This window comes from Lepus europaeus, chromosome 1 (genome assembly GCF_033115175.1).
Source record: "Lepus europaeus isolate LE1 chromosome 1, mLepTim1.pri, whole genome shotgun sequence".
Lineage (NCBI taxonomy): Eukaryota > Metazoa > Chordata > Mammalia > Lagomorpha > Leporidae > Lepus > Lepus europaeus.
Genome location: NC_084827.1, coordinates 84,469,369 through 84,483,375, shown reverse-complemented (window position 1 = coordinate 84,483,375; position 14,007 = coordinate 84,469,369). Strand labels below are relative to the sequence as shown.

General features: G+C 37.6%; 1 protein-coding gene across 1 annotated transcript in view; it reads right to left on the bottom strand.

Moving 5' to 3' along the window:
* The window catches only part of ARHGAP15 (Rho GTPase activating protein 15), a 631,814-nt gene extending 618,169 nt beyond the window's left edge, over positions 1 to 13,645 (bottom strand). Inside the window, exon 1 of the mRNA XM_062199545.1 lies at positions 13,481 to 13,645. Coding sequence (XP_062055529.1) covers positions 13,481 to 13,645 — 165 coding nt within the window. The remainder of the gene's footprint in view (positions 1 to 13,480) is intronic.
* Positions 13,646 to 14,007: the final 362 nt, after the last annotated feature.

Sequence of the window (14,007 nt, the reverse complement as noted above, 5' to 3'; positions counted from 1 at the left end):
AAAGAGTGCTGTTTCACTAAAATATGAAGTAGCTACTCATCAAGTTTTCAAAACTGTTTAAAAAATCGTCAAGAGTCATAGATAAATAATCCAGAATCAACAGAATATTTATAACTTGGTGACAAGAAAACTCTATTTCCATAGACAACCATTGATATTTTTTAGTGTTGTCTAAAATGCACCAAGATGTTTGTTAATTTATAATAATTTAAGTCTAAAATTGAAATTAAACCCAAATGAGAAAAATCTGAATAAGAAAATTTGTATTTAGCTATAAAAGAAAGGCTGTTTTTATACTATCAGTAAAATGTGGTAGAGACTACATTTCCAAATTTATGACTAACAACTGTCATCGTCTGAATTTCCAATTTATAACTAAAAATTGCCATCTTCTGACTTTCCACAGTATGTCTTCACCCCTGAATAGCCAGTCAATGAAACAGCTGAAAGATTACCACTGCCTATGTCTTCTGAGCCAAGCGGGTAATTTAACCTGCAGGAAGACATCAGAACTCCAGTGAATGTCTTTCAAATTCAAACTTAAAATCACCTTTCCAACCAAACTAAAAATACCTGTGGGCTGTGTGTGTGTGTGTGTGCGAATTGTTGAACCTTTTATTTAGTATAGAGTTGGTCTTCTGTGTATAAAGTTAATTAAAAATGGATCTTAGTGGAGAATGGGACTGAGAATGGGAGAGGAAGGAGGAGGAGAGGTGGAACTGTGTGTGGGAGGGCAGGTATGGTGGGAAAAATCACTATATTCATAAACATGCTTATGAAGTGCATGAAGTTTGTACTCCTTAAATAAAAATGTTTCTTTGGGAAAATGCAATGAAATTATCAATAAATGAACTAAGAGATTAAAAAAAAAATACCTGTGGGCAATATTGAGTCAGTAGAGCAGCCATATTTTTGGAATCTCTGCTGTAGATGCATTGTCGTAGAATGTGAATATTAGATAAGAAGTCATTATTGACCTTGATGTGGCCAAGTCCTGAAAAGGTCTATGACATGTAGGAGTCAGGAACATGGTGATCTTGGGAAGCAGCAATCTTTCCAAACTTGTTTCAGCCAAGCAGTCAGGGAGAAGATGGAGGACTGGGGCAGATTCACAGTCAAACTGTGAGAAATAGTTCTCTTTAAGCATCTAGAATCAAATCCAAGTTTCCTTATCCTTTCTAATAGCAAGACTACTGTCCAGTTATCTACATATGAAAGAAAAAGGAATTGTGAGGTCTCAATAGAGTCTATTTTGTGCAAGATCAAGTGATCAGAAAGATCTAAGAAGTACCTTGCCTTAGGCAGAGAGAAGTGTTAACTGACTAGTTAAATTCAATACCTGGCTGTTACTGTATTTAATTCCTAATATATTAATGTCATTTGAATAAGTTATTCTTTTTTATTATTATTTTTTATTTATTTGAAAGACAGAGAGAGAGAATGAGAGAGAGGTCTTCCATCTGCTGGTTTATTCCCCAGATGGCCGCAATGGCCGGAACTGTGCTGATCCGAAGCCAGGAGCCAGGAGCTTCTTCCGGGTCTCCCGTGCAGGTGCAGGGGCCCAAGGACTTGGGCCATCTTCCACTGCTTTCCCAGGCCATAGCAAAGATCTGGATTGGAAGAGGAACAGCCGGGACTCGAACTGGCGCCCATACGGGATGCCGGCACTTCAGGCCAAGGCATTAACCCACTGCGTTACAGTGCCAGTCCCAGGGCCCCAGAATAAGTTATTCTTCTAAAGGGGTATTTTCCTTCATTATTTTCCCTGGTGGTAGTAAGTCAAGGTGGCTCTTATCTTTCCTTCAGGATTAAGGTTATCACCTTTGTTTTAGTTCCAATGCACATTGGTATCATGGCCAGTGACATATTTTAAGGGCTATGAACAATACTAATGATAAGGACTTCTTTGGTAGGTTAATATATTGCATCATTTATAAACCATTATCAACACCACAAAATTCCACAAATCATGAGTACTTAAAAAGCAAAGATCAAAACAAAATCTTTATGAAATCAATAACTTGGTAAAAATTTTGAAGAATGTTCTGTGCTCAGTTTTCATGTTGAAAGAAAAAACAGTTACAGCCTTTAACCTCAATTAAAAGTTTATCATAAATTAGGGGCTTGCACTGTAGCACAGCAGGTTACAGCCCGGACCTGAGGTACCAGTATCCCATATGGGTGCGCCAATTGGAGTCCCGGCTGTCCCACTTCCCATGCAGCTCTCTGATATGGCCTGGGAAAGCAGTGGAAGATGGCCCAAATCCTTGGGCCCCTGCACCCACATGGGGGGCTGGGAGGAAGCTCCTGGCTCCTGGCTTTGGATCGGCGCAGCTCCAGACATTGCAGCCATTTGGGGAGTGAACCAGTGGATGGAAGACTTCTGTCTGTCTTTACCTCTCTCTGTAACTCTACCTTTCAAAGAAATAAAATAAATCTTTAATAATGTTTATCATAAATTAATGAAGACTAAGGAAGGGGAAACAATAATGAGCAATAAATAAAAGGTATTTATCTTATAAATTTAACTAGGTAAATTTAATTGGCAGCTTGACCTCTTAACAGAGAAAGGATTTCACTATTTTTTTTGTGGATGTCAAAGGATACAAGACACAGGGCAAATGTCAAAGTGTGAAAATAGAGTTGAAAGTACACTAACATCAGGTAGGATTCTCACAGTTTTAAATTAGAACAAGGGAATGTTTAACAGTGGAGACTTACAACACACAGAAGTGCAGCCCCCAGGATGCTAATACAATGTTCAGGTTGAAGAGGTGGTGGCGGCAGAGAGAATTGTGATGTCCGGTAAGCTAATGGGTTGGTTTCACTTGGATTTGACCTTTGAGAGGCCCTTTGTTTTGTATCCACTGCTTTCAGATCAGTCTCTGATATACAATGAGTGTCAATAAATATCTTTGAATGAATATATGAATGAAAAAGTGACCAAATGCATGAAAGCAATGGAACTGTTCTACTTTGAGTTTCGGAGAGGCCTAGAGGTATACACTCAGAAGCACTGTTGAGATCAGAACCGCTTGGTGAACAGGGAAATTATCATGCAGGGACCGTGAGACACATGGTTACAGTAATATTTCCTAGGATCTGTTAACTATTAGAATATTCTAGGGTAAAAGGGACAACAGTAATGTTTCCTTAAACACAGGGCTTTATTATTCAAAATGTGTTCGAGATGAGAATTAGTAAGATGTCATATTAATCTGTAAATGTACTTCATTTGTATTTTCAAGACAAGAAAGAAGACATTTACTCTCTCTTTTTCCTTTCCTTGATATGAAAAGCATGGAGTTTTAGGATAGTAAATTCAGGAATGTAGATTTCTTTCCTGTCTGTTTGATCATACGGTATTGGCATTAACAATTGTCAATAATTCATGGTAAAAGAAGAAGTTGCCATGAAAGGTTACCCATTGTCAGGCTATGATCAATAGCTAAAGCCACAGCATGTGATGTATTATCAAGAACCAGCCAGCTTCACTTTCTCAAGGATTTAAAAAACAGCAGTAGTTAAACTCAGTTTGTCTAACCTGAGCTAAGCCTGTTTGTTCATTAACCTTTCACTGCTGATTAGAGAGCATGCCTCGAAAACATTTTGTTTAACCACAAAATATCAGCTCTTGCAACTAATCAGTGTGATCTGGCAGCAGGCCTCTAGGATCTCCCCTCTCCCCCTCCCGTTTTCATGTTGGAGTTTATATTAGAGCAAACAAAACTGTCACTTTGTTTTCCTGTCTTCCTTTATTGGGTCACTTTGTGCTACATGATATGATCTAAGACAATTCAATGCAAGGAGACACATGTCCCTTCTCATTGCAAATATGAAGACTGCAGCTTTCTTTTACCCTGTGGGAAAGAAAGCAGGTCAGGTGTCCAAAAGTAGTGGAGGAAAGTTTGGTGTCATCACTACTCCTCTTCTTCCACAGAGCAGACATGAGAACATAGGGCAAAAACAGCACCGGTCCTCATAAAAGGATACAGAGAAACAGGACATCGGTTGCTTGTGTTTACGGTACTTTGGAAGGGTATTGACTGAAAAACTACCATTTCTTAAACTAACAACATAGGGATTTCAGGGGACGAAAGTTCACTTACTTATCTCTTAAAGGATAAATAAAATTTGGCTTGTTTAATTTAGGAAGTAAAAATATCTGATTCATTCCATTTTGATTTTCAGAGTTCCTATATGACCTCTAAAATATTTTGACTTATACACTCAAATTTGATTTTGTTTCATTTGGTGTTTTTTTTTTTTAAATTTCACACAAATACTGATCTATAGAATAATTTGGATACAAACTGATGAGATAGCCAGCAGCCAATGTAAATTTTTATCAATGACTTTTGCATATGGAAAAATGCACCCTGAATAGTGGTGACTATTGTGATCACCGGAAACAACAAGATGGTACTTTTCCAATCAAAATATTAATAACAAATAAATAAATAAATGCATAAAGGGAGAATGGGGGGGTGGGTGGGGGATATGATACAATAATGATGACGATGAGAAGGAAGAGGAGAAAAGATAAAGTCTAAGTTTCTTCTGTTTTTCTTTTGCCATCCTTCCGCAGATTCTGTCCTTGTTTTGGGGTATATATGATTTCTCTTTAACTTTAGCACATTCCTGATTGACCTGTCACAACTGTTTACTCTGTTAGGACTCAAATCTCCTCTCTCTTCCCCCAGTACCTTAATGTCAGTGCATTGGAAGTGGCTAGGACTCCTAAAACTCCATTCAGTCCAAGGAGGAGCATGTGAGATTGCATGTAAAGAAGATGGCATCATTTCTGGGAGAGTGCCACATTGCTGTGCATTTGCTAATTAGTTGCAACACATATTAATGTACAAAATAGTGCCTTGGCCTTACACATTATTGTTTGGCGATGGTTATGCTTATCAGTTTTTAATATGCTCTTTGAAAACTGACACGTACTTTACCCACGTCTCTTTAGGAACACAGGGATTCAAAGGCTGGATGGAATACTTTCATGCTTCCCAACACAAACCTGAGAGGGTAATTAAACAGATGGTAACAATAAACTGAATCTGAACACATCAGGGAATGGAGTCCCTTATTAAAAGCCTTACACACTGAAGGGATTGGAAAGAAAAAACAATAAAACAAAATGCAAAACTCTGGGGGGAGTGTTTGAGCAGTCAACACCTTGATGTTTGCCTTGACCTCAGGAGCAGAGGTGAGTCAACTGTGAGGAGTGGGATTCCTACGACCCTTACCTGAGGGCACGCTGGGGCTCTTTGGCAGGCAGCCACAGGAGCAGGAAGGCAAAGTCATTTTGATACTCTAAGAAATGCAACTGCTCCTCAGAATTGCCTTCAAAGGCATCATTTTTAGTCCCACAAAATTTATAGGTATAAATCCACCTCCCCCATTTCCCCTCACCCAGATATGAAATCTTTCTAAAGGGGAGGATTTAGGGTCGTCTGCTACCAGAAGCTAAAACTCACAGATTTCTGTGATGACCCAGGTATTCTGAATATTTCCTGTCTCATTCTTGGCAATAGGAGATCTTCTTTTACTACATCCCTAAAGTTTGTTAGAATTCTATTTATTTCTCAGATCTTAAGTCTGTCCATTTGTTCTGAGTTAAATCTATGGGAGAGGAATTTTGGGAAAAATTTAATATCTCAGCTTATAAATATATGTTGTAATTTTTTCTGTAATATAAAAATAAGCTTAAATATGTATCATGCACATATACCTCTATGAATATCTATATGTACTGGTTTATCAATATGTATGTGTATGACACATATCTATATAGAGAAATGTACGCATGCACTATTTGTGCACTCACACAGAAGCTACTCTATGCAAGAAAGGATCCAGTTACCGTGGAGGCTTTCAAAAATATTACTGTGCCATCACAGACGCAAAGATGCTATTGTGCCGTCCATAAGGCACTTACAACCTGGGGGATAATTGAGTCAGTGTTTGTTCTTCTGTTTCTCAACCTGCTTTGGTTCTCTGTTTCACTTGGCAAGTTCTTTGAGTACCATTTATGGAAACATTCAGCTTCAGTACAACAATAATTTAGCTTAACTATGTGCCAGCAAGCAAAGGACAATGTTCAACACACTGTGCTTTAGATTAATCTAACTTCTAATGATGACCTACGAAAAGATATTTTGAAAATTAAGGCAGGTATTAAAATGGGAGCGAGGCAAGGACCATACAAAAGCAAACCAAATGTCATGTTATGTATTTCATGTTATGCATTTGTGGGTACAAATGACCTTATAACACCCTTTAGTTTTATTTTTTTGGACGCTGATAAATAGGAAAAGAATGTTCCATCTTCTGGTACAATCATATCTAACATCACACAGAGCACCTCAGGTGTCTCTCGTAAAACTCTCTTCATAATACTGACTACGTTTCCAAATTTATTTTAAGGGTGGAGAGCATTACATGAATTAAATAAGAGATGTTGCAAATAATTTAGTGGAAAAGCAGAGTTGCTGCCACTCAGAGTATTAGGTAACCTTTTTTAATTAGAATGTACACTTTTAGATTACTGATTATGAACATCAGGGGACCTGAGATTTTGATTCATCAGTAATTCTCCTTTATGTCTACACTAAGATGTAAAAACGAGACCTCTGGCTCTAACTCAGTATTTCCGTCTTCACATGCTGGTGCAGAAGCTGCTCTACCTGTAATCTCTAATACTGCTCTGCCCCCTTGTGCTTCTGCAGTGAACTCAACAGAGAACAGTATGCTTTTATCTTTGTACACGAACTACAGAAAAACCCCACTGTCACTTCTCACTTTTCTAGTGAGTTCAAGGTCAGTGTCTAGCTATTTTCAGCTCATCTCTTCTTGATCCATGCAGAGAAATGACAAGGTAACGTGACTCGGGGTCAGCTGTATTACAGGAACCGTTACATAAACGGAGAAAGTGAAAATCAATCCTAGCTGACAGTGACTTCGGGATAATCAGCGCTCACTGGATGCCTCTGTCAGCTCGCCTGCATCAAACACCGTGTGACTTCTGTCAGATCTTTTTAATAAAACTATACTCTCACTTTCAGCAACCTAAATAAATGTTCCAGTAGAGCTGGAGTTTTTAAATGATTTTAGTCCTCAAGACTTGTAAACTCTCCCACTATTTCCTTGAAAAAAATCTCAGGGGTGGCACCTGTTCTCCCCTGGTTTTTTATTGATCTGAGACGAGAGAGGCATTTGCTGTAGCACTTGCCACTCCGTGAGCGCTCTCTGTGACTTTCCCACAGACTGTTGCGTCGTTTGCGGTGAACTCAGCACCAGCCTCAACATGGATCCCCAAATCATCCTCAGCTCCAACTCTTCTCTTCTCCCCGCTCAATAGCAGAACACTTAGCCAGTCACTTCTCGTCTTCCTCCTTTTCAGTTGTTCGTGGTTGGTTTTCTTTTCATCTCTCTGTTATCCACCTGGACATTTTCTCCTAACGCACATTTGGAAACCCAGTACTGAACAAGATGTTCCTCATTAGTGACATCCCTCCTGAAGGCACCTGATATGCCAGTTTCAGGCAGGAGCTATTTTATCCCACCCACCTTGTGCTCCCTTGAAACTGGGAAGCTCAGTACTCCATTGAAGTACAATTTACCATAATATTAGCTGTCAGTAAATTCAAAGAGGGAACTCCTAAAGCTATAAAATGGATTAGAAGCAATTTAAAAAAGAATTAACAAACTAGAGTAAGAGTATACTGTCAACAAACAAATGCTCCATCATAGGACTGTAATTTGGAATTTTAATTACCCCTCTGCTCTGTAACAAAACAATGTCTGAACTGGCAGCGATTTGAATCTCTCACAGGTCATTGAGCATTCTAGTTAATTACTCTATGAATAGCCTGTTTTTCTCCCCTCTGGAAACACGTTTCTAATGGCAGTCAAGGTCTGACAAATGTGTCATCTACATAATTAGCTAGGAAGCAACACAAAACATTAAACATGCTTTGTGCCGACAACTATCAAAACATTTCATTTGTTGTCAATTATTCATTACTTTGTAGGTTCTGAAGGGGTTGTTATTATGGAAATAAGTCCAGATGCTAACAAGGTTAGAGTTTTGGATTCAAATTAGTAATCAGAGGACTAACTTTTAAAAAAATGTATCTCGTGTACACTCAGCGCCATGTTCAATCAGTGGGAGATTATAAACAAATTTAGCCATGCTCATGTTAAAATGGAAACGGCATTGTCACACATGTGGATTCAAGAGCTCTGGCGTATCTTTGAAGTGGAGACTCGACACTGTCGTCGTAAACTTTCTGAACCTCTTGGCAAGTCCAATTTGCGCTTGGTAAATCCAGTTAAAGATTTTCACAGCGTGAGATGGCATGGGGTGGCAAGGACGAGGAAAGAAATCTCTGGTGGGTTTTGAATGTTCTCCGCTCTGGGGCATCCTGGGTAAATGTAAAAAAATCCAGCGAACTAACTTTTTCATCTGTTCCATAGCCTGATGGCAAACTGCTTCAGGCTAGTTACCTTAGGTAACCTTTGCATGTCATGTTTGGTTGGTTGGTTGTTGCTGTGTCGGAAACAGTGTCTTCTATTATATTAATATCATACATAAAACTATATACTGTTTTCAAAGCAGCGCTCCTCATGTATATAGAGGATATAAAAAGATTTCTCAACAAAATTGACCTCTCAGAGGCAAAGAAAATTGCAGTGGAAGACACATTATTGTTTGGTCATATCAGAGCCTTGGATCTTTGGAGAGTCTCACTCCACTGTCCTCCAGCTTTTCCTTATAAACCAAAATGGCTTACAAATGTCATCCACAATAGTCCAATAAAGATTAGGAACAAAACACTGTCCTTACATTGATGAGATAAGAAAGATTTAACTGCAGAATGCAGTGTGTAAGAACAGTTCGTAAGGTTTGTTCTCGAATCAGAGAAATAGAATTCAAATGATACTTGTGTGTGTCTAGAATTTAATTGAGATGATCAGTTTATTTTCTACATAATGTTTGATCAGATGCCTGTACTGCAGAGCTAGATAAAAAGAAAAGAAAGAAAACAAATTCTATCAGGGAAAATCAAGAAGACCCGTTATCTTCAGGGTGTGCAAAACATGTCAGGAAATGACTCTACTCTGAGCACTGAGAATGCCCAGTTAATAAAAAAAGATCAGCCACTCGCAAAGAGAAAATAATTGTCTGTATCTGTATTTTTCAAAGCAAAAAGGCAGTCACATCTTACACTAAATAAGACACATTAAAATAAGCTTTAATAATCTTTATGCGGAAAGAAACTAATCCATTTTCAGATCATACGATCCACAGCAATAAAAGGAAATCATCAAACTAAAAACAATTTTAGAAATGGCTGCAGACTCTCATTTAATTAACATGCAACAGATCATATATTTATGAGGAAGTCAAAATATTTAGGAAGCCTATAATCCTGTAAGCCTTAATGTGGTATAAAAACAACAAATAAATGCAAAGTGTTACTGTTACACATGCCTGCCTGATCAATGGTTTTCACATATTGATCTATAAATGGAGTTGACAGTCTGTGTTGGCTGCACATTTTCCAAGCAGTGCTATTTTTGCACAAAACCAATACGGGCAATTACCTTTGTTTGAGATGCCAACTCTTATCAATTCAATGTGATTTAGTGTCATTTTAATTAAATATCAGGATCCACTTCAGGACAATTTATACAAACAAAGCCTCAAACCTAACTATAAGCTTGATTTGAAGTAAACATGGACAAGCCCTACAATCTCATAATATTTCTCAAAAACTCTGCTAAACAGAAGGCTTATATTTTTAGTAGCAATTTTTATGTCTGCCTTTTTGGCTAGCCACAACTTTGGCAAGTATCCTATAATCACAGAAGTAAGAAACAAAAGAAAATTGTTTCCTTTTTTTCCTGATAATACTTTAAAGAGAAAAATGAATACACGCAGTCTGCCACTGGAAGTAAAAGGAGTCTCGTATGTTGATGTCTGGGAATGGCTCCACGGAAGTCTGTATCTGAACACCGATAGAAAGGTACTTTTCTGTTTATGATGGCTGTGAACACCGCAGTGCCCTTCTGTGGGATTCATAAGATGGAAGTGGTGAATACGCAATACGCATACGTGTTGCTGCTTGAGCCACTAGCATTGAATGCTTTAACTGCTCCTGTCTGCAAATGTTGTGCCTGCAGTTTCACAATTTGGGCTACTTAAACTCTCCATTAATCTGTTCTAAATTGTCTGGTAGGCTGGCGCATCCCTCTTAGAAGTAACATCAAAGCCAGATTAACCCTTTTCTCATTAGCTATTTGCTGGAGTGCACATTCACCTTTTTACCCCTTAAACAGGTAACTTGCTCCCATTTGCTTGCACTCAGCTTTCTGCTTTTCCATTTAGCACCTTCTGGCGACTAAGCTGCCACCTATAAGAAGTCTCACTCTTGCTCAGGGACAGACGAGAAATCTCTGAGGCCCAAAGTCCTTTCTTCCCCACCAAGTGGAGCTCTGCAGGACTCTTTCACAGATAGACAATTTTCTTGCAAACCATGTCTCCCCCACTTCAAATTTCCCACCTCTCCAACATTTCCCAGGGAACAAAAAGCCACGTTGAACTTTGAAAAGGCATCAATTTTAGTAACCAGATAAAAAGGATTATTTGGTGTTCAAGAAAGGGATGCCTACTACCAATGAAATATTAATTGAGCACTGATACCTGTTTTATTGAAATGCTTCCTGGCAACATCAAGGTTATACAAATTTCTAATTCAACAAGTAAATTCACTTGAGTTTGCAAAGGTAAATGCAGTAGTAAATGATTGTATTGGCATTTCAATATACTCTAATTTAAGAAGTTAAAAATAGAGGGTCTTATGGTAGTCATAGGAAAAATATTATGCTCTAGGTACATAATCATTTAAAATATTTTAACCAAATATAAAAAAATTATGAATTAATGGCAAATATGTCATTGATGTGATCCTAGGACATTTTGTCCTCTTTTGTACCAAACGAAATAATGATGACTGAAATGTAAGATTTTTTGTTATTATATAGACCAGTATGTAGATGTTAGTTTTGCATAATTTACATACTAGTGAACAAGTAGTATACATACTCAATGAATTAAATAGGGTGCCAAATATGGTCTCTAAGTACTCAGTATTTTTCTGTACAGATTACATATACTTGTGTTTCTGTTACAACAAAACATGCATCATGTGAATGCATGCACACATTTTTTGTATACATGTCTTTCCACTCTCCTAAATTCAATCTCCCCCTTGACCTCACCCCACCATCCAACTTCTGAAAAATCAACTTCTTAGTTTAGCTTGAGCAGATAACTTTAACAGGCTTGTTTGAATAAATATGCCAAAATACTTTACATTCTGTCAGTATCTAGTCAGAAAATTGTGCATGGAAAAAAGAGATGAAAAGAACTGAGACAGAAAGAAAATTAGTGCCATGGCAAGCTTTCAATGCAGTATCTCGGAGCCAAGTTTTCTTGGTGAAATGACATATTCTCACTAAAATATCCCTTTTATATAATTATGCACTGAGCACACATCACCAAAAGTAACTTTTATTTTTGTTCCTTATCGAGGAATACATATTGCCCAGACTAAGAATGCGGAAACAAAAGCTGGGATAATTATAGCTAATTTCACTTTGGAAAACTCTTATTCTCTAGCAGTCCAGCATACAACCCCCCAAACTAAAGTTATGTAACAAGGTAATATCAACAATGAGAAACTGCATGATAAAATCCTGCCCAAAAGTGAAAAATGCTAATTTTGTCTCATTTAGCAGCTGGATACAGAAATGCTCATTAGTTTTAAGAGGGTTAATCCTTTTAACTTTTGCATATTGATATGCCAATTATGCCTAATTGTACAAGAGGCATCAGTCAAGGTAATAGTGCATAAACACATGAAAGTTATTAAGTACATCCCAACATGTAATAAAGTAGGTGTTAATTGGTAGCTGAGTTCTGCGGGCTATTGAGGTGGATAATTCATTGAGAGATGGATCACTTGTAATTTCTCTCCATAATTCCTTTTGCAGTCTCATGCTGTGATGTTTTCATGCTTGTCAAAAACAACTGCGGCATAGTGCCTTTTGTTAAACACAGCCAATAAAATATGTTAGGCATCATTAAATATACTTAACTTTTAAACTTTTTCAAAGGTACAGTTCTTACTGATAATACATTATAGAGATTCCAATAATTTACTCTAACCACTGTCTCAAGTTCATGGTTGAGGAAGATTTTAGCTGGTTTAGAGTCAAAGTCAGGCAAGTGGTATGGTGCCTCCCAACAGACTCTATTTAAAATGAGTAAGTAAATAAAAGAAAATGTATCTCTCATTAGTTACCTTATCTACGGATGCATTTCTCAGGCCCCAAATATAATCACTTGTTTCCTCATGCTAAATTTGTCTACAACACCTGAGGAAAGAGTGATTAAAATCATATATTTCTCAAGCTCCTGAGATTGCTGTGGGTTAATGTTGCACTTGAAATTCAAGTGAAAAATGGGGAATAAGTATAATCAGTAACATGCTACTCAGCAAGTTTATCTCATTTAATAACTCAGTTAGGAAGCTGAATATTTCATAGGCCCCTACGATATTAGCAGAACACTCAATTAATAGCTCACATGTTTCTGCAGGGTGACTGGGACTCACAGTCTGTCCCCAGCTAACCTATTTCTTGCTCTTGCTCTCACTGTGCAAAACAAAATAGATCTGGAGTCCAAAAGAGTGGCTAACATTGCATAAATAATTTTGTAACATCCTATGGCCTCAGCTGCAAGTTACCACCATTATGGAAGAAAATTAACCAGAGGAGACTCATCGCAATCATTGGGTTTAGTGGCTCAGGATGCGTGCAGGGCCAGGGACACAATTGGCAGTAGAGTTCATCTCTAACTATTTTATTTCAAATCTTCCTAATGACACATTATCGAGACAAAATGGCTTCCTCTCCAAACCTTAAATAGCCATGCCATTTCAGTTGTTTAAGCCCATTCCAAATGAAATCATCGTTTCCACTTTCATATATTACTGGTAGATTTTAAAGAAGAGATTTTCACATTTTTTTAAAAAAGATATTTTTTTTCTCAGTTCATTCTTAGCTAATTTTAGCCTCTGGCTTTTCAAAGTGATGTACTGTATTTGGAAGTACAAACACCACATGCTAGCATAACCTCATTATTTTTATGACACTGAAGCATGATAGTAGAGGCCCTTAAAATGAGTCAAAGGTGCTCTTCAGTCTAGCTCCAAATCCACTTTATCACTGTGGATTAAACCCAGCTCTTCTCTTGTAACTGGGGATATTATTGTAACTATAAGTAGGCAAGATAAAATGCATTACAGAAACGGTTTTCTCATGCACATTAGGAAAACAAATAAAACAAGCCTAATTAGAGTTTTTAAAAACCTGTACGACAGGGAACTTGGAGTGTTTGACTTACAGGTTCAGTGACCTTCCCAGCATCGGTGAGGATCATGGATTTACTTTGGCTCAGCCTGTCATGGTGGCTGTTGGCGTTTTTGATTCTCATTTGCACAGCTCCGGTACCTTGGTGGGAGGAACTCAGTGTTTCCACAGAGGTATCAGAATTTGTGGATTTCTGCATATTACAAGGTTATCCTGATAAAACACAAAAGTATTATGTCATTTGTAAATATAAGCTTTTCCAAGAAAAACTCTTAGTGCAATGCACGTCCTGATTAATCATTAGGATTATGTCATTAAATAAATAAAAGAGCCTGCATCTCTTGAGAAGAGAAGCAGCAGCTAATGTCTTTGTAGTTATTTTATCTATTGGGGTCTCTATATGTGGATAATATATCAGAAGATTTCAGAATTCCTCTGGACACCCAAGGTCTGTGTAATTCTTAATCCATTTAAAAACTTCTTAAAAAAAAAAAGATTTATCTTATTTATTTGAAAGGCAGAGTTACAGAGAAAGAAGGAGGGAGGGAGGGACACACACAC